We start from the raw sequence: 23,535 nt of genomic DNA, 5'->3' as shown, positions 1-23,535 counted from the left end.
TGGAGATTCTTCACATGGGAGATGGTTTTCAGGCCTTTTTCAGAGATTTTTATTTCCTTTTAGGATGAGATTTATAGCTAGCTTTGGAACTATCTGGCTAGCAAAGCTTTCTCAAGACCTTGCTGAAATGACTCTTTTGATACCAAAGTCTGGGGCAGTTTTTGATTTAGGTCTGAGTCATAGGGAACATGGCTGTTCTTTCTAGGTTCTCTTGGATGGTTTACCAAGTGGTTCCAGGGCCACCTGCTTTAAATTCATCTCCTTTTCTCCAGCTTGGAAAGACTTACAGGAGTTCCATCAGACCATTCCCAAGAACCAGCATTCAGTGGGTTTCTTTTATTAAATCCAATCCAGAACTGCCTTTCTTCTGTCCTGTGAAGAGAAGAAACTAAAACTTGGCCCTTCGCATTGAATTCACAATATTATGTAACAGGTTCAAAAAGTCTTTAAGTATTTAGTTATGCAGGAAACAGCTGACATGACTAGCAGAACTGATCAAGTGAGCAAGCATTTATTGACCATTTCCTGTAAGCAGAACCAGAGCTATAAAGTGAACTGAGCAAGGACTAATCTCACTTCCTACCTCTCTTGGTTTGTATGGTGTACTCATTGGGGATGGGCAGCTGGGAGAAAAGTCTGTCCATATTGAGAACATGGCTTTCTCATGGTCGTTAGGAATGGCAACACCTTTCAATTAGGACAAGAATACATGAAAGTGAGTTGGTAAGAAATTTGGGAACATCTTTTCCCTACTTTTCCCTATTTATTCACTACTTTACTGCATATTTATGTTACTTTTCTATGTTTGTTGTTCTTTTGTCAAATATTCAGGTACTCTCTGAGGGTTAATCACCACCATCACCATTTAATAAAAGGTTTACAGCAGGTTTGGTTCCTCCAACTGTATCCCAGTGTAAATCATTCCACAGTGAATCAGTCTGAGGCATGGTAGATTAACTTCAGCTATTACCACTGGTTAGACTTCATGAGAAGCCCCACAGAGAACCATCTTCCCTCCTATTAGGTGATGGACCAATATGTTAAACCACAGAGTATTCAATACATCAAGCAATAAAGGCTAATAGCACAATGAACCATCTCACTAAGATAATTTTCTGAGGATAATTTTGAAGAATTAAAGATTTAAAGGATTGAGAAATCATGACAGATGCTTTATTTTCCTTAATGCACAGAAGCAAACCTATTGTGAAGTATCTCCTTCTCAGATGTTTGAGCTCTTTTTCTTGAATGATACAAATGAACGTAAAATATGACTTAGAAAATTCTAGCATCACTGAGACCCATTGGCCACTGCCATGATTATAACTTACATTTAAGGTTGTGAGAAGGTGAGAATGCTGCCTTAAGCTTAAGCTAGGTAGATTCATCTCAGTGACCAGGCTGAAGACCTACATCACTCTCCCTGTGTTGAGAAGTTTTTATTCTTTTTCTCACTGAATTCAGAGGTCTACATTTTTCCTGCCATATACTCACTCCTAGAATATGGACTGGTATTTATTTTCTCTCCAACAATTTCCTAAAGTTGTATAATTTTAACTAGTTACTATATGATAAAAAGGGAGAAGGCAATGGCACCCCACTCCAGTATAGTTGCCCGGAAAATACCATGGATGGAGGAGCCTGGTAGGCTGCAGTCCATGGGGTCGCTAGGAGTCGGACACGACTGAGCGACTTCACTTTCACTTTCCACTTTTATGCATTGGAGAAGGAAATGGCAACCCACTCCAGTGTTCTTGCCTGGAGAATCCCATGGACGGAGAGGCCTGGTAGGCTGCAGTCCATGGAGTTGCACAGAGTCGGACACGACTGAAGCGACTTAGTAGTAGTATATAATAAAAATAAAAATAGAAAAACAGTGTCATAAGAAGAAGAAGAAGCACTATGCTAACAATGAGAATTGGTTTATTTGGTATAATTAAGCATGACACTTGGCTGAACTCCTTGGCAGTCTTGGACAAAGAGTAGAATATACATTATATAGCTTTTGTGATTAGGTGCTGAACATCAATAATTTGATAGATACTTGACACTGAATTCTGTGAGACAGTTTGCAAGTATTGTTTCATAGGGCAGACCTTACAATACACAAGTATGAAAGGATGCTTTACAAGGGGCTGAGCCTTTGATTGTGTGGACCACAACAAACTCTGGAAAATTCTTAAAGAGATGGGAATACCAGATCAACTGACTTGCCTCTTGAGAAACCTGTATGCAGGTCAGGAAGCAGCAGTTAGAACTGGACATGAAACAACACATTGGTTCCAAATAGGGAAAGGGGTACATCAAGGCTGTATACTGTCACCCTGCTTATTTAACTTATATGCAGAGTACATCAGGAGAAATGCTGGGCTGGATGAAGCACAAGCTGGAATCAAGATTGCTGAGACAAATATCAGTAACTTTAGATATGCAGATGATACCACTCTTGTGGCAGAGAGTGAAGAGGAACTAAAGAGCCTCTTGATGAAAGTGAAAGAGGAGAGTGAAAAAGTTGGCATAATACTCAACATTCAGAAACTAAGATCATGGCATCTGGTCCCATCACTTCATGGCAAATAGATAGGGAAACAGTGGAAACAGTGGCAGACTTTATTTTCTTGGGCTCCAAAATCACTGCAGATGGTGATTGCAGCCATGAAATTAAAAGATGCTTGCTCCTTGGAAGAAAAGTTATGACCGAAAAGTTATGACCAACCTAGACAGCATATTAAAAAGCAGAGACTTTGCCAACAAAGGTCTGTCTAGTCAAAGCTATGGTTTTTCCAGTAGTCATGTATGGATGTGAGAGTTGGACTATAAAGAAAGCTGAGTGCTGAAGAATTGATGCTTTTGAACTGTGGTGTTGGAGAAGACTCTTGAGAATCCCTTGGACAGTAAGGAGATCCAACCAGTCCATCCTAAAGGAAATAAGTCCTGAACATTCATTGGAAGGACTGATGCTGAAGCTGAAACTCCAAAACTTTGGCTACCTGATGTGAAGAACTGACTCATTGGAAAAGACCCTGATGCTGGGAAAGATTGAAGGCAGGAGGAGAAGGGGACAACAGAGGATGAGATGGTTGGATGGCATCACCGACTCAATGGACATGAGTTTGAGTAAACTCCAGGAATTGGTGATGGACAGGGAGGCCTGCCATGCTGCAGTCCATGGGGTTGCAAAAATTCGGACACGACTGAGTGAATGAGCTGAACTGACTGAACTGAGGTCATGAAGCCAAGTTACAACTTATAACAGTGGAGATGATGACATCTCCCTTGGATCTGAGGCCCCATACCTGACTAGCAATCCAATAAAACAGGAAGCTTCTTGAACTTTTCCTCAGCCTCAGAGAATCTGACTCAGCAGCCCTGGGATGAGACCAGAGGGCTCCTTGTTATCAAGTTTCCCAAGTGAGTGTGAGAATCAGCCAAGTTTGGGAACCATGGTCTCAGGCCAGCATTTCCTGCAGGGCCGATCAGTTCTATGGGATTTTAGATAAGTGGTGTCAAAAAAAAAAAAAACAGTTTTGTGGTCAAATAAAGTGCTTCCTTCTAGAAGCCTTTACAATACTAATGTATATGGCAAATTTCCAAGATAGGACCTTGTTTTGCAAACATATTTGACCACAAAATCCCCCTATTTTCCCTGGAGTACTCCATGAGACACACATTGGGAGATACTACCACCTTTAAGGTCATTTTTATAGATGTTAGAGGTGAATAATTTGATGGTATTACATATTAACCTTCTCAGGGGAGGGTCCTAAAGGAAATTTATGGGGTAGGCCAGGATTTTCCTCAAAAAGTAGTTCTGGATTTTCTCAGAGATTCCGATAAGTGTTTCATTGAGACTTCAGATTTCCAGAGCTTGAAACACAGTACTCAGTATTATATTTGTTTGTGTTAAAATAAACGTATGAAAGTGTGCCACCCCTCCTCCCCTTAGACCACAACATCCTCAGGGGTAGGATTTTGTGTCACATCTGTTGCATTTTCCAGCCACCCATGCATCTCTGGTGGCTCAGATGGTAAAGAATCCACCTGCAGTGCAGGAGACTGGGTTCGATCCCTGGGTTGGGAAGATTCCCCTGGAGGAGGGCATGGCAACTCACTCCAATATTCTTGCCTGCAGAATCCCATGGACAGAGGAGCCTGGCAGGCTACAGCCCATGGGGTCACAAAGAGTCAGACATGACTGAGTGACTGTCGCTTTCACTTTCATGCATATAGTAGTGTCCCTTTCACAGAAGACATTCCCAAAATACATGCTAACTGACAAGAACATTCTACAGTAAGAAGCCAAGGAATGAGAAGGCTCGCTAAAAAGACATGATGGCTGTCTTCAAATATTTGAAAATTGAGTAGACTTGATCTGTATTGCTCTGGCTTCCTACAAAGTTGATCTTTGAAACTAGTCTCCAACAATGGAATGGATTATATCCCCAGTAAGGAGCACCTTGAAACTGAAAAGAATTATGTAGACAGTAGATGGCCATAGGCATTTGGTAGAAGAAATTCCCATACTGGACTGGAGGTAGCACAAGATCTCTATGTTTCTTCAAATTTAAGTTTGATTGATTTTCTAACTTCACAGAATTGAAGATTCTGTAAACTTGCAAGATGGATGCAAACAAGTAAATGCCTGTTTCCTCAAATGTAAAATTAGAAGGTTGGATTGGAATTTTTAAAAAATTAGTGAGACTTTCTTTTTTCCAAACAAAATATCACATGGATCCCTTCTGTATACAAAACACCTGGAGGTGAAGGAGTAGGTCGGTTGGACCTACTCCGGTGACTCAAGTCAGCGAACAAGAAACTGACTGCCCTCTTGACCTCTCCTGCTCTGGGGGTTCAGGACCCTCCAGATGCTCAGATAACACTTGGAAAATCACTGGGCTAGATAATTTCTGAACTTGGAAGAAAAACTCTAAAATTCTGTTATGAGGCACACAGAAAAGATTTCAAGTATCAAAACAGTCATCACTTTGTTCATTGTTTTATGGAATGAGAACTTAGTGCAATATAAATATAAAATGATAAGTATGTATTTTTCTCTCACAACTAGTTGCTTGTTGGCTTTAAACTTAAACACTTGAGGTTTTGAATATCCCAAACACTCCAAATATTTGGAATACTCATCACTAAGAAGTCATCACTGGGAAACAAAATATTTGACTGAAATTTTTCAAAATTAACAAGTATTTACCGATTAAATTTTGAATGTAAAAGCTCATTCACAAAATTCTCTTCCTCAATATGGGCAAAGCTTGCAAGATGAGCTCCAAATTCTTCACAAAATTCTTCAGCTTGTCTCCATGTTCTTTTCATCAGGACTTTTTCACTATGAAATACCTGTATAGAGAAAGGGAAGAAGGTTGACACAGTCATAAATAACATAAGGCTGTTTAATTCTGGACAAAAGGATTACAGGAATATAATTGTTGTATTATATTGACCGAGAAGGGAGAAATAACATTTATTGAACTAAAATGTATCTACTTTTCTAAAAACTATTTTTTTATTCTCAAAACAAAGACATGAGGAGGATATGATGAAGACTCTTTTCCTCCAGAAGAGTTCTTTTTGTCCCCCTCCTAAATATCCTATTGGAGAAGGAAATGGCAACCCACTCCAGTATCCTATGACTGGCATATGCTTGTCCCTTAGTAAAATGTTTGTCAAGAAATGAGGAGAGTCAGGCTAAGAGAAATTTACAAATTTCAAGTCAACAAATTTCAGGTCAACACAGCCACAGACTAGCAGAGCTAGGATTAGACCCAGTATTCCGTGGCTGACTCAGGGGAAGACATGAGAAATGAGACCTGAAACCTAAAGCAGGTATATGTCTGGGGTCTTTGAATCTTGTGTGCTCTTTTTATGCTCAGTCATGTCCAACTCCTTGTGACCCCATGGACCATAGCTCACCAGGCTCCTCTGTCCATGGGATTCTCCAGGCAAGAACACTGGAGTGGGTTGCCATACTCTCCTTCAGGGGATCTTCCTGACCCAGGGATCAAGCCTGCATCTCTCATGTCTCCTGCATTGGCAGGCAGGTTCTTTACCACTAGTGCCACCTATATTTCTAGGCTCTTTGGGTCTTGGCTATACCTAAATTGTTGTTTCGCAGCTGTTCTCACAGTGGCATGAAGAAGTCAGTCAAATGGAAAGTATGCTTTTGACTTTATTTAAGGTCAAGTGTGAGGAACCAACGACCCAGAGCTTCAGATCCCAGACCTCTATACCTTCCTCATTTTTAACTGCCTGATGCTATGCTTAAGTCTCCAATGCCAGGCGGGCACCCTGCAGCCAGGCTTCACCAGGCTCTAATTTGCTGAGACCAGAATGAATGACCTTCCCAGCCCCACGGACTACAGCACAGCCTTTCCGTCTTTTAAATTATATGTCAAAACTCACCTCCTCTGGGAACCTTTTTTCAAATCACTTTAAATTCATAAGTCCTACCGCTATGCCTATCAAACACACCATATATTTGCTGACGTATCAGGGTAATGTGTAGTAGAAAAAGCACTGGACTGTTAGTTCCAAGACCAGGAATTTATTCTAACTCTGTCAATAAATAATTGTGATCTTGGGTGAATCACCCCAACTCACTGCATGCTGCAGTTTACTCATTTCCAAGGTCTAACTTATAGCTCTGTGAGGTTACTCCTGGGCCCATTATTCCATGAATTTAATGTAGGATTAGACATGTGTACATGTAAATTGAGTGCATTCACAAGCCATTTATGAGACTGCAATATTTCTAGACACAGAGGCTGTCTCCATTCTGCTCTTCATGTGCCCCTGTGCCAGAGAACTTTCTCCCAGCATTTTAGAAATCTCTATTTATATGATGAACCAAAGATAAAGCCACCAAATATATTTCAAAAATATATTTCTGAGAAAATAAGAGACACTGACTTAAATCTAGAATCTGAAGGTGATTTGCAAAAAGACATTTCTTCACACAAAATATATATACATAAACTTTTGATCATCAAAAGCTGCCAAAGCTATTCTTGGCAGCAGAATGGCATTATTCCATAATAAGGACTTTATTCATTGGCTTACAGACAATATGGAATTGTACCATTTCCATACCCAGTGAGTGTCTGCCTTGTCCATTTGTAGGCAATAAGAATAATATTGACTGGAGCCTTAATATCAGTCCTCATGAGGAGGCCTCAGTGTCACCAGGATCTGTCAACATTTTGACCTAAAAATTATCTTGGAATATAACTGAGGGGATGGAGACAGCCAACAAATATTAATTGTCTGCTGTCTGCCAGGCACTGTTCTGGAATAAAGGAATTCAGGATACACGGACAAAGTTGAAATAATGTTGGTTCCATTGAGAATGCCCATGTAACTTCCACATTACCTTGAAGCAACTGGCCAGGCCAGGCTCTGACTCCCAATCCAAATAGCAGGGGTGAAAGGGCCATCCCTCTTCTTGCTTGGTTTTCTCCCGATTTTCCACTGGTTGCTTGCACAGGGACATCGCCTTAAAGTGCCTACAGTCCCTCACTTCCCAGCGGCCAGGGTGACTCCTCCCTCGCATGACAACGCAGCCACCACTGTAGCCTAAAAGCAGAAAACAACACTGTACTACCAGACCACGAGAACATTTTGTGCTTGTAAGACAGCTCTTTAGAGTGTTGGGTAATTGACATCTTGTAATGAAGCACCTAGACAAGAACAATAAAGATGAAAAAGGATGCTTTAGCGGCATGATCATCTCGTTTCTCTTCATCTCTGGAGAAAAGAATAGCAGATCGAAAAGTGAGAGAAGAGAGACTACGGAGCCTGAAATTTGGGCATTTTGAGCTCAGATAGCAAATGATGGGCAATCCGGTGCTGTTCCAAGGTGGGACCGAAAATATCCCTCATATCTCATCAAATACCAACATGCTTCTACTTTGAATTATTGAGCTTTTTAACTGTGCAGAAGAAATCTTAGCTCACAATTTATTGAGCAGCTACCCTGTACACTGTGCTTTCAAACACTACTATGAAAAATAAGCAATGAAAAATTCATGGTGCCGATCCTCTGAGAAATTGATTCAACAGGAAAAAACACATCGATGATGGAGTCAGGCAGTGTGTGTGGTACACAGCAGAGAACCTCACTATGGGAGAATGAAGTATATTCCAAGTGGGGTGAAATTCTGGGGGCGGCAGTGGGAGCAGACATTAGGGAAAAACCACCTTGTTATGGCCAAGCCCCATTTTAGTCTTCTGTGTATGTTTGAATATACTGGAAAATGAAGTATATTTTCCCATAAAAATAATTTCTATGTTAAGATTCTCAAGTTTGTCATCAAATGTATACAACTCATATTTTTCATAGCTGAAAAATACACTTCAAATTTCAGTGAATAGTAGAAAATCCCTTACAAAAACTGAGTAAAAATGAGGCTTTTATTTTTTCTTGAATCCGGAGTGATCATTCAATGAACTAAATCAACATTCGGCAACAACAACAAAATTGTTTACCTATATCTACATACCAGTGGTGTTTAGTCACTAAGTCACTCTTGTGACCCCATGGACTATAGTCTGCCAGGCTCCTCTGTCCATGGGATTTCTCAGGCAAGAATACTGGAGTGGGCTGCCATTTCCTTCTCCAAAGGATCTTCCCAATCCAGGGATTGAACCCATGTCTCCTGCATCACAGGTGGATTCTTTACTGACTGAGCCACCTGAGAATACCAGACTAGGCTGTATATTATTAGCTGATTGAGATAGAAGGACCGAACAAAACCCAACTCTTATAGTTGAGTGTGAGACACAAATAAAGGATTAATTGTAGCAGACATACTGTGTGAAGTGCATAGCGTAACGGTGTGCGTTAAAATTTCTGTGGGGAGACCTCAGATAGGGTGATGGAGTCTGCCTCAGGACATCAGTAAAGTATTTGCAGGTAGAGACATTTGAGCTGCATTTTGGAGGATGTTAAAAGGAGAAAAGAGTTTTCAAGGGGTGCTTGTAAAAAAGTAAATGATTATAGATGAAGCATATGAAGACTTGTGGTGGTTCTTGAGCTAAAGGCACTTTTAAAAGTATAGTTACTTGGTACTAGATATTTGTCTTGCTGAATTTCCCTTCAGAAGTAATGGCTTCAATTTCTGTAGATTCAGGGTAATTGGCATTATCCTTGCCAGCCATGTTTGTGTTGTCTTATGCTGATAGAAGGGCTTCTCCAGTGGCTCAGCAATAACGAATCCGCTTGCAGTGCCGGAGACACAGGAGATAAAGGGTTTGATCCCTAGGTTGGGAAGATCCCCTGGAGAATGGAATGGCAACCCACTCCAATATTCTTGCCTGGGAAATCCCATGGACAGAGAAGCCTGATGGGTTATAGTCTATGGGGTCGCAGAGTCGGAGACGACTGAAGCGACTTAGCACACATGTGCACACTAATAAAAAGACTAAACAGAGGGATAATGAAAAGTGGAATGAGAAGGAAGAAGACAGAGGAAGATGTACAAAGAGCGCCTCCTAGAGAAATGGGAAGGTGTTTGTGAAAGAGGAGAAAGAGCAAGGAAGCTGAAGCATGAGTGTTTATGCTTCAGTCACACCCGGGTGCACACCTGTGTTAGGCACCTGCAGGAAGCTCATAGTCTTACGTATGTACACATGGTGGTGGTCAAAGAAACCCACAAAGGTGAAAATGACCAGTCATAAACAAGTAGACATAACTGTATGACAAGTAGAAGAAACTGAAGTCAAGGGAGAGAGTTGGTCCATATAAAGGCCATCAGTTGACTCCACTGGCCGGAGGAACTAGTTAGTGTTCAGGATGGAGGGTGGGGGGCCAGGCCGGGGACAGAGTATAGCATACTGCCCCTGCTGTGAATGGAGCAGTGGAGGCCTGTTGAGTGTAATTTGGGAATGCAGCTCGCAGTTTAGCTGAGTCATGAACAATAGTGGAGATGCTGCCTGCTCTGTGCAATGAAATTCTAATGAAAACTGAATTGTGGAAATCCACGTAGAAGCCAAAAACTTAATATGTCTATGGAGAGAATTGCTCTAGTTGAAAGAGCAGGACAAACATACACTGTCACCTGACTCCTCCATCCTTCCTTCTCAGCAGCCTTTGACTTGGGGCCTAAAGTCTGGGGTTCTAGTCCCAGCACAAATATTTAGTAACTCAAACCTCAAACCGGTTAATTAAACACAAAAGACTGTGTCTAAAACTGGGGGGCAATAAGTCCTTTTCTTCTTATGGATTTTCATAAAAATAAAATAATGTATTAAGAAGCCCTGTGAGAGATATAAAGGGCTAAAACCATTTCTAAGATGTTGCTTCTATTTTTATCTTGACTGTTTTCATTACAAAATCTGGGATTTTTGTGGCACAAGTTCTGCCTGAGTGTTCAAAGAATTTTTAAAAGCTCAAATCAGCAAGTTTAAAATGCAATATACTTTTTTGTTGGTCTTGCATTTTGTCTTACTTTTCCACATCAGACAGTGATTAAATAGCTTTGGTTTTAGACACTAGATATTCAACTTTTCTTCATTAGTGAAGAAGGATATGTTTGCGAACTGCTATGAAGATAAAAAGTACTGCCGGGGTTTTATTGGTATTCTAAAATGGTTAACTTAATGGAACATTTGACCTAAGTTTTAGAGTCTCAGCCCCAAAGAAGCAGTGAAGTGGTATAATAAGGGGAGACTGAGCTAAGAAACAGAGAAGGCAATGGCACCCCACTCCAGTACTCTCGCCTGGAAAATCCCATGGACGGAGGAGCCTGGTGGGCTCCAGTCCATGGGGTCGCTAGGATCGGACACGACTGAGTGAATTCATTTTCACTTTTCACTTTGATGCATTGGAGAAGGAAATGGCAACCCACTCCAGTGTTCTTGCCTGGAGAATCCCAGGGACAGGGAAGCCTGGTGGGCTGCCGTCTATGGGGTCACACAGAGTCGGATACGACTGAAGTGACTTAGCAGCAGCAGCAGGGCTAAGAAAGAGATAAACCAAATTTATAATCTCATGTTGTGAGGATGCTTGTAAAGCCAAATAACAAGGGTAGGGTGTGGGAAAGAGCAAAGGTGTTTATTGTTCTCAAATTTGGTAACTCATCTCCCATTGGGCAAGAGCAGCATTCCTTCTGTCCCTTAGTGGTGAATCTCACATTTGAGCTGATTCTCCTTACTTGCCTTAGCCTCCCTCTACCTGCCATTACTCTCTCCATCAAACATGAATGGGAACACTTTCAGTCAATTGAGAAATTCCAATTCACTATTCTGCTGCTAAGTCGCTTCAGTCGTGTCCGACTCTATGCGACCCATAGACAGCAGCCCATGAGGCTCCCCTGTCCCTGGGATTCTCCAGGCAAGAACACTGGAGTGGGTTGCCATTTCCTTCTCCAATGCATGAAAGTGAAAAGTGAAAGTGAAGTCACTCAGTTGTGTCTGACTCTTAGTGACCCCATGGACTGCAGCCCACCAGACTCCTCCATCCATGGGATTTTCCAGGCAAGAGTACTGGAGTGGGGTGCCTTCTCCGATTCACTATTCTAGTCTCTTCAATTTGGCAAAATTATCTAGCCTTATAGCAAATTGAACCAACCTGGGAAAAGTTCCATCTTTCACCTCTCTGGCCAAATACCTAAAAACAGACTATCCGAATCTATGTGTGGCCTTGGGGCAGGAGGGAATCATAACTGAGCCTTTAGACAATCATTTTACTTGTGCCTATCTGCTTATTTCCCCTTGCCTGCAGCAACCCTTTAACATCCTTAATCTCAAGTCTTCTGTTCTGCCTTCTTTCATCTCTCTCTTCTCCTTCTCCATGGAGAAAAGTGAAGCTTTTGGGTCAGGAAAGGTGAGCTTTCATGGAGTTCTGCTTATCTGCCTGAGACCACATTAGGCATTTTATATGGTCTTTTCCTATTTAACTTGAAAAATCTCTTTAGGTGGATGTTAGTGTCTACAGTTGGCTAATGGAAAAACCAAGGCTCAGAGGTGTAGTATCTTGTCTAGGGCCACATAATAGTTCAATAGGGTTGATCTGGAATTTGAAACCAGATTTAACTGAGTCTACCATGAGATAATGTCAAGGTGCAGAGGAGGTGGACATTCAATAAATAACTGTTGAATGAATAACTGAAACTTCCCCTCCAATTATGCTCCTCCATTTCCATGGACTCTTCTCTTTCCCCTGGTCATACTTCTCCTTTGTGAACCCAAAGTATTTCCTTGAGATCTACTATCCCATTTTAGTGTGTATGACAGTTACTGATACATTTATAAAAAGATACGGAAATACCAAAAGGGTACTCAGAAATTAGGCTGTTCACTCTCATTTAGGTGTTGGTTCATTTCAGGATTCTGATGAGACTTAAAATGGATAATTATCTATCTGTTGGATGGATAGGGTCCCTGTTGCCATGTATAGGGCACTTTCAAGAAAATAGATCTGACCTGCTCTACTGCAATCCCATTCTCCTTGTCATTGACAGATTTCCATTGACTTGAGACAACTGGAGGCAATACTTTGGAGTTATCCTGTGAGTGAAGCACTCCTTTCTCACAGTGGTATCTAGATATAGAAACTTTTTTCACAGAGCCTGAGTTATGGATGGATGCAAAACTGTGATTTCCATTTATTTTTTTTTCTATAAAATACCTGTGAAACTCTAATAGTATTTGGAAAGGCTTTTTTGAATACCTTAAAGGATAGATTAACCTGCTTCCTTTCATCATTTATAGCAACCTCCATATATATTGAATCCTTAATATAAATACAAGGTACATTTATGTTTCTAATGCATTAGCTTCTCCCTAAATGAGAAAGACCCTATTTATCATCTTTCTCTTTAATCAGTGGTACTAGTTAGTATGGATCAAAACTGTTTTTACCTGAATGGTTACTTCTCTTAATATACAGAATGCCATAGTCACTTTGTTGTGGTTATTTTAGTAAAGATAGCAAGAAATTATTTCTTAATAGAAATATCCCAGGTATGAAGAAGCCTGTAATGAATCAATTGATTCATTAATGCATCAATCATATGGCTTCTAACTTGCAAATAGTGAGAAAATGAAATGGTCTTTCTAAAAAAAATAAAAATCTATGATTTGGATCAGGTCTCTGACTCTAACTTTTTAAAAATGAAAATGTTAATTTTATGAGAAATAAAAAGAATAGAGTAACACATTTTCCGGAGAGGGCAATGGCAACCCACTGAAGTACTCTTGCCTGGAAAATCCCATGGACGGAGGAGCCCAGTAGGCTGCGGTCCATGGGGTCGCTAAGAGTCGGACATGACTGAGCGACTTCACTTTCACTTTTCACTTTCATGCATTGGAGAAGGAAATGGCAACCCACTGCAGTATTCTTGCCTGGAGAATCCCAGGGATGGTGGAGCCTGATGGGCTGCCATCTATGCGGTCACACACGACTGAAGCGACTTAGCTTAGCTTAGCTTAGCTTAACACATTTTCAGTGTGTTATGGGGATACAATCAAAAAGCCCAGACTGTAGGAAACTACAGGACAAACAACACATTTGCATCAACAAATAAAATTTTTAAAAATGACAAGGGGCAAGGAAGAGGGAAACCTAGAGAGGAAAACAGACTTTAGGAGATCTATCCACTAATTACAGTGTGCGCAACCTTTTTTTGATCTTGATTCAAATAAGCCATAATATACATTATATATGTATATTGTTATGAATCATTTAGAAATTCAAGCATTAACTGAAGATTTATGATGCTATGAAATTATAGTTAATTACTTTTAGCTGTGATAATTGTATTATATTCATGTTTCTGAAAAAGGAGTCTTTATCTTTTAGAGCTAATACTGAAATATTTATGGGTGAAATGATATGATATCTGGGATTTCTATGAAAAAATATGGGAAATGGGAGGAGTGGGTGAGAATATAGATGAAACGAGATTGACCGTGGGTTGATAATTGATGACACTGGGTCATGGGTATAGGTGGTGGCTCATTGTGCTCTTTGGTGGGCATAATACAAGATTGGTAAAATGGCAGAACTATGATTCCACCAATTTTGATGATATGACATAAGGACAGAGTCTTCATTGAGTTTATAAAAAGCTGCAGGCTTCCTGTTCAGTGGTCAATTTATATAGTCAGTCTGGGCTGGATTAAGATTCTGACATGAGGACCAAGCTAATGGATTCTTTTGTGACAGGCGGAGAAAAAAATATGATTTAGGATGGTGTTTCTGCAAATAGCAATTTAAAAGAAAAAAAGAAACACAGAGCTTTTACATTGCTATTTTCTTCAAAAAAAGATTTACATTTTCATCTTACTCAGAGACAATTTACTCAATGTCAATCAGCCTGAGCAGTCAAACTGAGCATCACGATATTATTTTTGCTTCAGGGAAAAGAGAAAAAGAGTAGTGCCACTCAAATAAATTACAGCAGAAACTTATGAATGACAAGGAGTTCTGCTTCAGTTCCAAATTTTAGACATCCAAATATGCCCCAAGGAAGATAACATTAAAAACTAAGAACTTTGTCTGCTCAAAATGTATTAATTTATTTTGACAGGTATAGACATTCCTAACAAAATTCCAAGGTATATTAGAAATGATACCTGGTTTTTTTTCCCAATAATAGTGTGACATGGAACTTTACTATTCTCTGTATTTTAAAAACATTCATAAATTTGTAGAATGAGAAGTTTGTTTATTGAATGAGTTGTGATGTTTCTTGTTTAGAACTATGCAGTCACCAGTGTGTATACAAATTTCCTAAAGCGATGTTATACACAAGAATCTAATTTGTCTTACCTTCACCTCACATGCCTATTTTTAAAGTATAGTTTAAAAATATAAACTATATTTTTAGAGCATTTTAAGGTCACAGAAAATTTTAGTGGAAAGTAAAGACTTCCCTTATACCCCATGCTCCATATATCCTACTGTTGCCCTCACACACCAGAATGGTACATTTGTTAAAACCTACACTGACACATCGTTATCACCCCAAGTACATGGTTTACACTCGGGTTCACTCTGTTGTATGTTCTCTGGATTTGGACAAATGTATAATGACATGTCCACCAGTGTGGTATAATGTAGAATGGTTTCACTGACCACCCGCACCACCCCCACCACCCCCATCACAAATCCTCTGTGCTCTGCCTATAAACTCCTCCTTCCCCAAGCCTCTGAAAACCACTAATCTTTTTACTGTCTCCATAGTTTTGCCTTTTCCAGAATGTCATATGGTTGTAATCACACAGTATGCAGCCTTTACAGATTGGCTTCTTTCACTTAGTGATATGCATTTAAGTTTTCTCCATGTCTTTTCATGACTTGGCAGCTCCTTTCTTTTTATCACTGCATAATATTCCATTGTCTGCATGCAATACAATTTATTTATTCACTCATCTACTAAAGGACATCTTGACGGCTTGAAAGCTTTGGCAAGTATGAATAAAGCTTCTATTAAAAAAAATCTGTATGCAAGTTTTTTGTGTTAACATCAGTTTTCAATTCATTTGGATAAACACCAAGGAGTGTAAAAGTATGTTTACTTTTTAAGCAATTGGCAACCTGTCTTTGAAAGTGGCTATACCATTTTGCATTCCTGCCAGCAATGTATGAGCGCTCCTATGGCTCCAAATCCCTGCCAGCATTTGGTATCGCCAGTGTTTTGGATTTTGGTTATTCTAATAAGTGTGAAGGGGCTTCCCTGATGGCTCAGTGGTAAAGAACTCACCTGCCAATGCAGGAGACATGGGTTCAATCCCTGGGTGGGGAAGATCCCCTCGAGAAGGAAATGGCAATCCACTCCAGTATTCTTGCCTGGGAAATCCAGGAGGAGCCTGGCGGGCTGCAGCCCATGGGGTTGCAAGAGAGTTGGACACTACTTAGCGACTAAACATCAACAAACAAAAAGTGTGTAGCAGTATCTCGTTGTTGTTTTAATTTGCAGTTTCCTATTGACATATAATGTTGAACATGTTTTCATTTGCTTATGTTAGATCTATATATCTTCTTTGTTTAAGATGTCTTGTCCCATTTTACATTGGGTTTTTTGTTTATTGTTGAATTTTAAGAGTACTTTGTATATTTTGTATAACAATCCTTTATCAGATATAATTTTTTTTACAAATATTTTCTCCCAGTCTACGGCTTGTCTTCTCATTCTCTGACATTATCTTTCTCACAGCACAAGTTTTATTGAAGTTTTAGTTTTAATGAAATCTAGCTCATCAATTATTTATTTCATGGATTTTTGCTTTTGGTGTTGTATCTAAAAAGTCTTACCATACCTAAGGTCGTGTAGGTTTTCTTTTTTGTTATCATCTGGGAGTGTAAAAGTTTTATGTTTTACATTTAGATCTATGATCTATTTTGAGTTAACTTTTGTTTAGGGTGTAAGCTCTGTGTCTAGATGTTTTCTTTTTTTGACATGTGGATATCCAACTGCCTAAGCACCATTTGTCAAAAAGAGTTTTTCCCATTGTATTGTTTTTGCTTCTTTTTCGAAGATCAGTTGACTATTCTGTGTCAGTCTATTTCTGAGTTCTTTATCCTGTTTTATTGATTTATATTTCTTTTTTTGCCAAACTATATTGTGTTAATTGGGCTTCCCAGGTGGCTCAGATGGTAAAGAATATGCCTGCAGTGCAGGAGACCCGGGTTTGATCTCTGAGTCAGGAAGCTCCTCTAGAGAAGACAATGGCTACCCACTCCAGTATTCTTGCCTGGAGACTCTCATGGATAGAGGAGCAACAGTTCATGGGGTCACAAAGAGCTGGACATGACTCAGTGACTAAACATATACACACACATTGTCTTAATTATTGTAGATTTATAATAACTTTTGAAGTCAGATAGTGTCAATTGTTTGACTTTACTCTCCTTCAATACTGAGTTGGCTATTCTGGGTCTTTCGCCTCTCCATATAAACTTTAGAACCAGTTTGTCAGTATCCACAAAATAACTTGCTGGTTTTTTGATTGGAATGGCCTTGAGTCTGTAGGTCAATTTATGTAGAACTGACATTGTGACAATATTGAGCCTTTCTGTTTATGAACATGGACTCCCTATTTATTAATTTCTTTTTGATTTCTGTCATTAAGTCTGTAGTTTTCTTCTATAGATCTTATACATATTGTTAGATTTATACCTAAAAATTTCACTTTGAGGGGTGCTAATGTAATATGTTTTTAATTTAAAATTCCTCTTTTCACTGCTGCTATACAGAAAAGCAATTGACTTTTGTACGTTAATCCTGTGTCCTGCAATCTTGCTGTAATTGATTATTAGCTAGAGGAATTTTTTGATTCTAATTTTCTACATAAACAATCATGTCATCTGTAAACAAAGTTTTATTTCTTTCTTTCCAATCTGTATACTTTCATTTGCTTTTTTTATCTTATTGCATTAGTTAGAACTTCTACTACAATGTTTAAAAGAGGGTTGATAAGGGACATCTTTGCCTTGTTCTTGATCTTAGTAGGGAAGCTTCTAGTTTTTCACCATTAAGTATGATATCTGAGTTTTCTGTAGATGTTCTTTATCAAGTTGAAGAAGTTCCCATCAATTCCTTGTTTGCTAATAGTTTTTAACATGAATGGATATGGAATTTTGTCAGATGCTTTTTCTGCATCTGTTGATATGATCATGTGATTTTTCTTTTGTTGATGCGATGGTAAACATTAATAGGTTTTTAAATGTTGAACCAGCTTTGTATACCTGGGATAAATTCCACTTGATTGAAGTGTATAAATTCTCTTTATACATTTTTAAGTCAATCTGTTAATATTTGGTTAAAGATTTTTGTGTTTATGTTCATGAGATATATTGGTCTGTAGTTTTCTTGTAGTGTCTTTTTCTGACTTTGGTGTAGGGTAATGTTGCCCTCATACAATGAGTTATAGTCTCTCTGCTTCTAACTTCTAGAAGAGGTTGTAGAGAACTGGTATAATTTCTCACTTAAAATGTTTGGTAGAATTCACTAGCTGAACCCATATGAGCCTACTGCTTTCTGTTTTGGAAGGTTATAAATTACTGATTCAATTTCTTAATAGATATAGTCTTATTCAGATAGTCCATTTCTTCTTTTGTGGGTTTTGGCAGATTATATCTTTAAAAGAATTGGTAAATTTTACCTAAATTGTCAAATTTATGGATATAGTTGCTCATAATATTCCTTTTTTAAATCCTTTTAATGTCTGTGGCATCTATAGTGATGTCCCGTTATTCATTTATGATATTAGTAATTTGTGTATCCTCTCTCTTAGTGAAACTGGTTAGAGGCTTATTAATTTCATTGTTATTTTCAAAGAATCAGGTTTCTTTGATTTTCTTTATTGATTTTCTGTATTCAAATTTCACTGATTTCTGCTCTAATTCTTATTTTTCTTTTCTTCTACTTACTTTGGATTTAATATGCTCTTCTTTCTCTAGTTTCCTAAATGGAAAATCAGGTTAGTGATTTAAAATATTTCTTTTCTGATATATTCATTCAGTGTTATAAATTTCCCTCTAAGCCCTGCTTTCTCTGCATCTCACAAATATATTTTCATTTAATTAAGGGTTGCTTAATCTCCAAGTATTTTGGAATTTTCTCAGATACCTTTCTGTTATTTGTTTATAGTTTAATTTCATGTGAACTAAGAGACATTGTAAAACTTCTATTCTTTTAAATTTGTTAAGGTGTGCTTTATGGCCTAGAATGCAGTCTGTCTTAGCAAACGTTCCATGTCAGTTTAAGAATGTGTAATCTGCTGTTGCTGTTGTTGGATGAAGCAGTCTATAGATATCAATCATATCCAGGTTATCGATGGTGCTGTTGATTTCAACTTTGTCCTTACTGATTTTCTGTCTGTTGGATCCATCCATTTCTAACAGAGGGGTGCTAACATATCCAACTATAATAGTAGATTCACCTATTTCTCCTTGCAGTATTATCAGTTTTCCCTCATATATTTTGCTATTCTATTGTAAAGTACATACACATTAAGGACTGTTATGTCTTCTTTAGTGCTGACTCCTTTATCTTTATGTAATGTCCATTTTTATCCCTGGAAACTTTTCTTGTTCTGAAGTCTGCTCTGTGTTAAATTAATATAGCTACTTTTACTTTCTTTTGATTAGTGTTAGCATAATATCTTTATCCCTTTACTTTTAATCTACATGTGTCTTTATATTTAAAGTGGGTTTTTTGTAGACAACATACTTGGGTCTTAGTTTTTGAACTGCTCTAAAAATATCCTTTAATTAGTATTTAGTCCTCTGACTAATTTTTGTTAAATATTTGATATATACAACAGAATGATCTCTGTTTGTTTCCAAGGCAAACCATTCAATATCACAGTAATCCAAGTCTGTGCCCCAACCAGTAACGCTGAAGAAGCTGAATGGTTCTATGAAGACCTACAAGACCTTTTAGAACTTATACCCAAAAAAAGATGTCCTTTTCATTATCGGGGACTGGAATGCAAAAGTAGGAAGTCAAGAAACACCTGGAGTAACAGGCAAATTTGTCCTTGGAATACTGAATGAAGCAGGGCAAAGGCTAATAGAGTTTGCCAAGAGAATGCACTGGTCATAACAAACACCCTCTTCCAACAACATAAGAGAAGACTCTACACATGGACATCACCAGATGGTCAACACCAAAATCAGATTGATTATATTCTTTGCAGCCAAAGATGGAGAAGCTCTATACAGTCAACAAAAACAAGACCAGGAGCTGACTGTGGCTCAGATCATGAACTCCTTATTGCCAAATTCAGACTTAAATTGAAGAAAGTAGGGAAAACCACTAGACCATTCAGGTATGACCTAAATCAAATCCCTTATGAGTGTACAGTAGAAGTGAAAAATAGATTTAAGGGACTAGATCTGATAGAGTGCCTGATGAACTATGGATGGAGGTTCATGACACTGTACAGGAGACAGGGATCAAGACCATCCCCATGGAAAAGAAATGTAAAAAAGCAAAATGGCTGTCTGGGGAGGCCTTACAAATAGCTGTGAAAAGAAGAGAAGCGAAAAGTAAACGAGAAAAGGAAAGATAAGCATCTGAATGCAGAGTCCCAAAGAATAGCAAGGAGAGATAAGAAAGCCTTCCTCAGCGTTCAGTGCAAAGAAATAGAGGAAAATAACAGAATGGGAAAGACTAGAGATCTCTTCAAGAAAATTAGAGATACCAAGGGAACATTTCATGCAACGATGGGCTCGATAAAGGACAAAAATGGTATGGACCTAACAGAAGCAGAAGATATTAAGAAGTGGCAAGAATACACAGAAGGACTGTACAAAAAAGATCTTCACGACCCAGATAATCACAATGGTGTGATCACTGACCTAGAGCCAGACATCCTGGAATGTGAAGTCAAGTGGGCCTTAGAAAGCATCACTACAAACAAAGCTAGTGGAGGTGATGGAATTCCAGTTGAGCTATTTCAAATCCTGAAAGATGATGCTGTGAAAGTGCTGCACTCAATATGCCAGCAAATTTGGAAAACTCAGCAGTGGCCACAGGAAAAGGTCAGTTTTCACTCCAATCCCAAAGAAAGATAATGCCAAAGAATGCTCAAACTACCACACAATTGCATTCATCTCACACTAGTAAAGTAATGCTTAGAATTCTCCAAGCTAGGCTTCAGCAATATGTGAACTGTGAAATTCCAGATGTTCCTGCTGGTTTTAGAAAAGGCAGAGAAACCAGAGATCAAATTGCCAACATCCACTGGATCATCGAAAAAGCAAGAGAGTTCCAGAAAAACATCTATTTCTGCTTTATTGACTATGCTAAAGCCTTTGACTGTGTGGATCACAATAAACTGTGGGAAATTCTGAAAGAGATGGGAATACCAGACCACCTGATCTGCCTCTTGAGAAACCTGTATGCAGGTCAGGAAGCAACAGTTAGAAGCGGACATGGAACAACAGACTGGTTCCAAATAGGAAAAGGAGGACGTCAAGGCTGAATATTGTCACCCTGCTTATTTAACTTATATGCAGAGTACATCATGAGAAATGCTGGGCTGGAAGAATCACAAGCTGGAATCAAGATTGCTGGGAGAAATATCAATAACCTCAGATATGCAGATGATACCACCCTTATGGCAGAAAGTGAAGAGGAACTAAAAAGCCTCTTGATGAAAGTGAAAGAGGAGACTGAAAAAGTTGGCTTAAAGCTCAACATTCAGAAAACAAAGATGATGGCATCTGGTCCCATCACTTCATGGGAAATAGATGGGGAAACAGTGGAAACAGTGTCAGACTTTATTTTGGGGGGTTCCAAAATCACTGCAGATGGTGATTGCAGCCATGAAATTAAAAGACGCTTACTCCTTGGAAGGAAAGTTATGACCAACCGAGACAGCATATTTAAAAGCAGAGACATTACTTTGCCAACAAAGGTCCATCTAGTCAAGGCTATGGTTTTTCCAGTGGTCATGTATGGATGTGAGAGTTGGACTGTGAAGAAAGCTGAGTGCCAAAGAATTGATGTTTTTGAACTGTGGTGTTGGAGAAGGCTCTTGAAAGTCCCTTGGACTGTAAGGAGATCCAACCAGTCCATTCTGAAGGAGATCAGCCCTGGGTGTTCTTTGGAAGGAATGATGCTAAAGCTGAAACTCCAGTTCTTGGCCACCTCATACGAAGAGTTGTCTCACTGGAAAAGACTCTGACACTGGGAGGGATTGGGGGCAGGAGGAGAAGGGGACGACAGAGGATGAGATGGCTGGATGGCATCACCTACTCGATGGATGTGAGTTTGGGTGAACTCCGGGAGTTGGTGATGGACAGGGAGGCCTGGCGTGCTGCGATTCATGGGGTCACAAAGAGTTGGACACCACTGAGTGACTGAACTGAACTGCACTGAACTGAGTAATTATTATAATATTATAATAATAGTTATCTTTCCTCAGGGAAGAGCTTGATGCCTCTAACTCATTTCCTCCAGATACAGATTTGAAGGTAACCTGTTGCCTGTTATCTGGGGTAGGCTTGTTGGAGATCCACAGGCAAGAAAGGGAGCAAGGCATCCAAACGGCTCAGAGTGAGATACAGATGTGTTGGATCCAGGCTGTTGGCCTAAGATTAACACAGTGACCTAAAAGCTTGGTCTGCGGGGCTGATTCTAGTGTAGATTGTGGCTGAAACCATTAGATTCTCTGGCACAGTTTCGTACTTTGGGATCCAGAGCTGAGCATAAGAAAATGAAGAATTAATAGACCTGTAACTGAAATCCCAGCTAAGGTACCACAGAAATCCATGGAGGAGATGGACTAGCCAGAATGTTACCTAACTAACATTTCACAACAAGTCACCTGGCATTAACTGTGAACATATTAGATGTGCTCAAACATGCCCATTCACTCTGTTTTGAAGTATAATAGACTTTTCTGGATTGATTAAGCCCCTAGGATTCTTAGACAATGAGGGCAGATGGGGAAGAGATTTTAGGAGGGAGAAACTGGACTTCTGCTAATAAAGGCATGTGTGATCTTGAGCAATGAATTTATACCTTGAACTTGTCAAATGACTCATATGGATTATACTGCTAAAAACGATCAGCCATATATCACCCCCTGAGAACCTGTGGTAATTGTTTTAGTTGATTTATGCCTTACAAAAACACTAAGGAAGACTCAAAGGAGGTGGACCACAAGGTGGATGGGGTCTGGGGGTAAAGAAAACAGGAGGGCGAAGTGGGGTGACGGTGCCCTCTACTCACGGGGCTGACGTGTGTTCCAGTGTGTGTACTTCACTGGCTCCAACTGCTGCCCTGCCGTCTTCCAAGTGTATTCTCCTGTATTATTTTGATCTTGAAGAGCGATCCAAAAATAAGTGTCCTTCGTTTTTACCACACTACTGATCAAACTGGTAATAAAAGCCTGTTCAAACCTTAAAAGGGGAAAAGGAAATGATTATAGTAAGTTTCTGGGCAATAAAAAATGTCATTAAAACATAATGAGGTGCACAGAATGGCACCACAGTAAGCATTTTTCATGAATTCTTTAGAATATGGGACAGAAAAATACTCAAAGACCCTGAACATTGCTAATAAATGCCAAACATAAGTGCAATTCCCAGAAATATATGAGTGAGGAGAATCTGATCCTCAAAGTTGGTGGTCAGTTCTTTCAAGGAACAGAGTCCAGTTCCAGCTTCAGAGTGTAGCTTGTAAAGGCCGGAATGCTAGCAATGCATTTCTTTGTGCAACCTGTGCCCTGTGGTGTAATTAGGCCACACAGCACACATCATGCTGTAATGTGCATGTGGTGGGGAGCTGCCTCCGGGGGTGGGGGAGAAGTAAGGATATTCTGCTTTTCCGAATGAGCATCTGCTGATAGAGTTCACTTGCACCCACTTACCACACTTGCCTGGTAAGAATGGAACAGAAATTAGAGTAGCAATTATATGTCTCCCAAATCAGTTTGTGCACAGGCGCAGGGAGTCATTGGCTTATTCAAATGTGTTCAGATGTGCTTATTCACTGAAGATAAATTTAAAACACTAGGAACTAATCCAGAGAAGTACACCCACTATATTTCCCCAAACAGCTGAAT

At 39.4% G+C, this 23,535-nt stretch overlaps 1 protein-coding gene across 1 annotated transcript in view; it reads right to left on the bottom strand.

Annotated features, from left to right (window-relative positions):
- Positions 1 to 23,535, bottom strand: part of PLA2R1 (phospholipase A2 receptor 1) — a 134,261-nt gene that overhangs the window by 41,647 nt on the left and 69,079 nt on the right. The window contains exons 11-14 of the mRNA XM_027559683.1: positions 22,701 to 22,870; positions 7,382 to 7,584; positions 5,207 to 5,352; positions 288 to 372 (exon numbers count right to left, since the gene is read on the bottom strand). Coding sequence (XP_027415484.1) covers positions 288 to 372; positions 5,207 to 5,352; positions 7,382 to 7,584; positions 22,701 to 22,870 — 604 coding nt within the window. The remainder of the gene's footprint in view (positions 1 to 287; positions 373 to 5,206; positions 5,353 to 7,381; positions 7,585 to 22,700; positions 22,871 to 23,535) is intronic.

Source organism: Bos indicus x Bos taurus, chromosome 2 (genome assembly GCF_003369695.1).
Source record: "Bos indicus x Bos taurus breed Angus x Brahman F1 hybrid chromosome 2, Bos_hybrid_MaternalHap_v2.0, whole genome shotgun sequence".
Taxonomy (NCBI): Eukaryota; Metazoa; Chordata; class Mammalia; order Artiodactyla; family Bovidae; genus Bos; species Bos indicus x Bos taurus.
The sequence above is the reverse complement of the archived record's forward strand: the minus strand, read 5'-3'. Positions and strand labels throughout refer to the sequence as shown.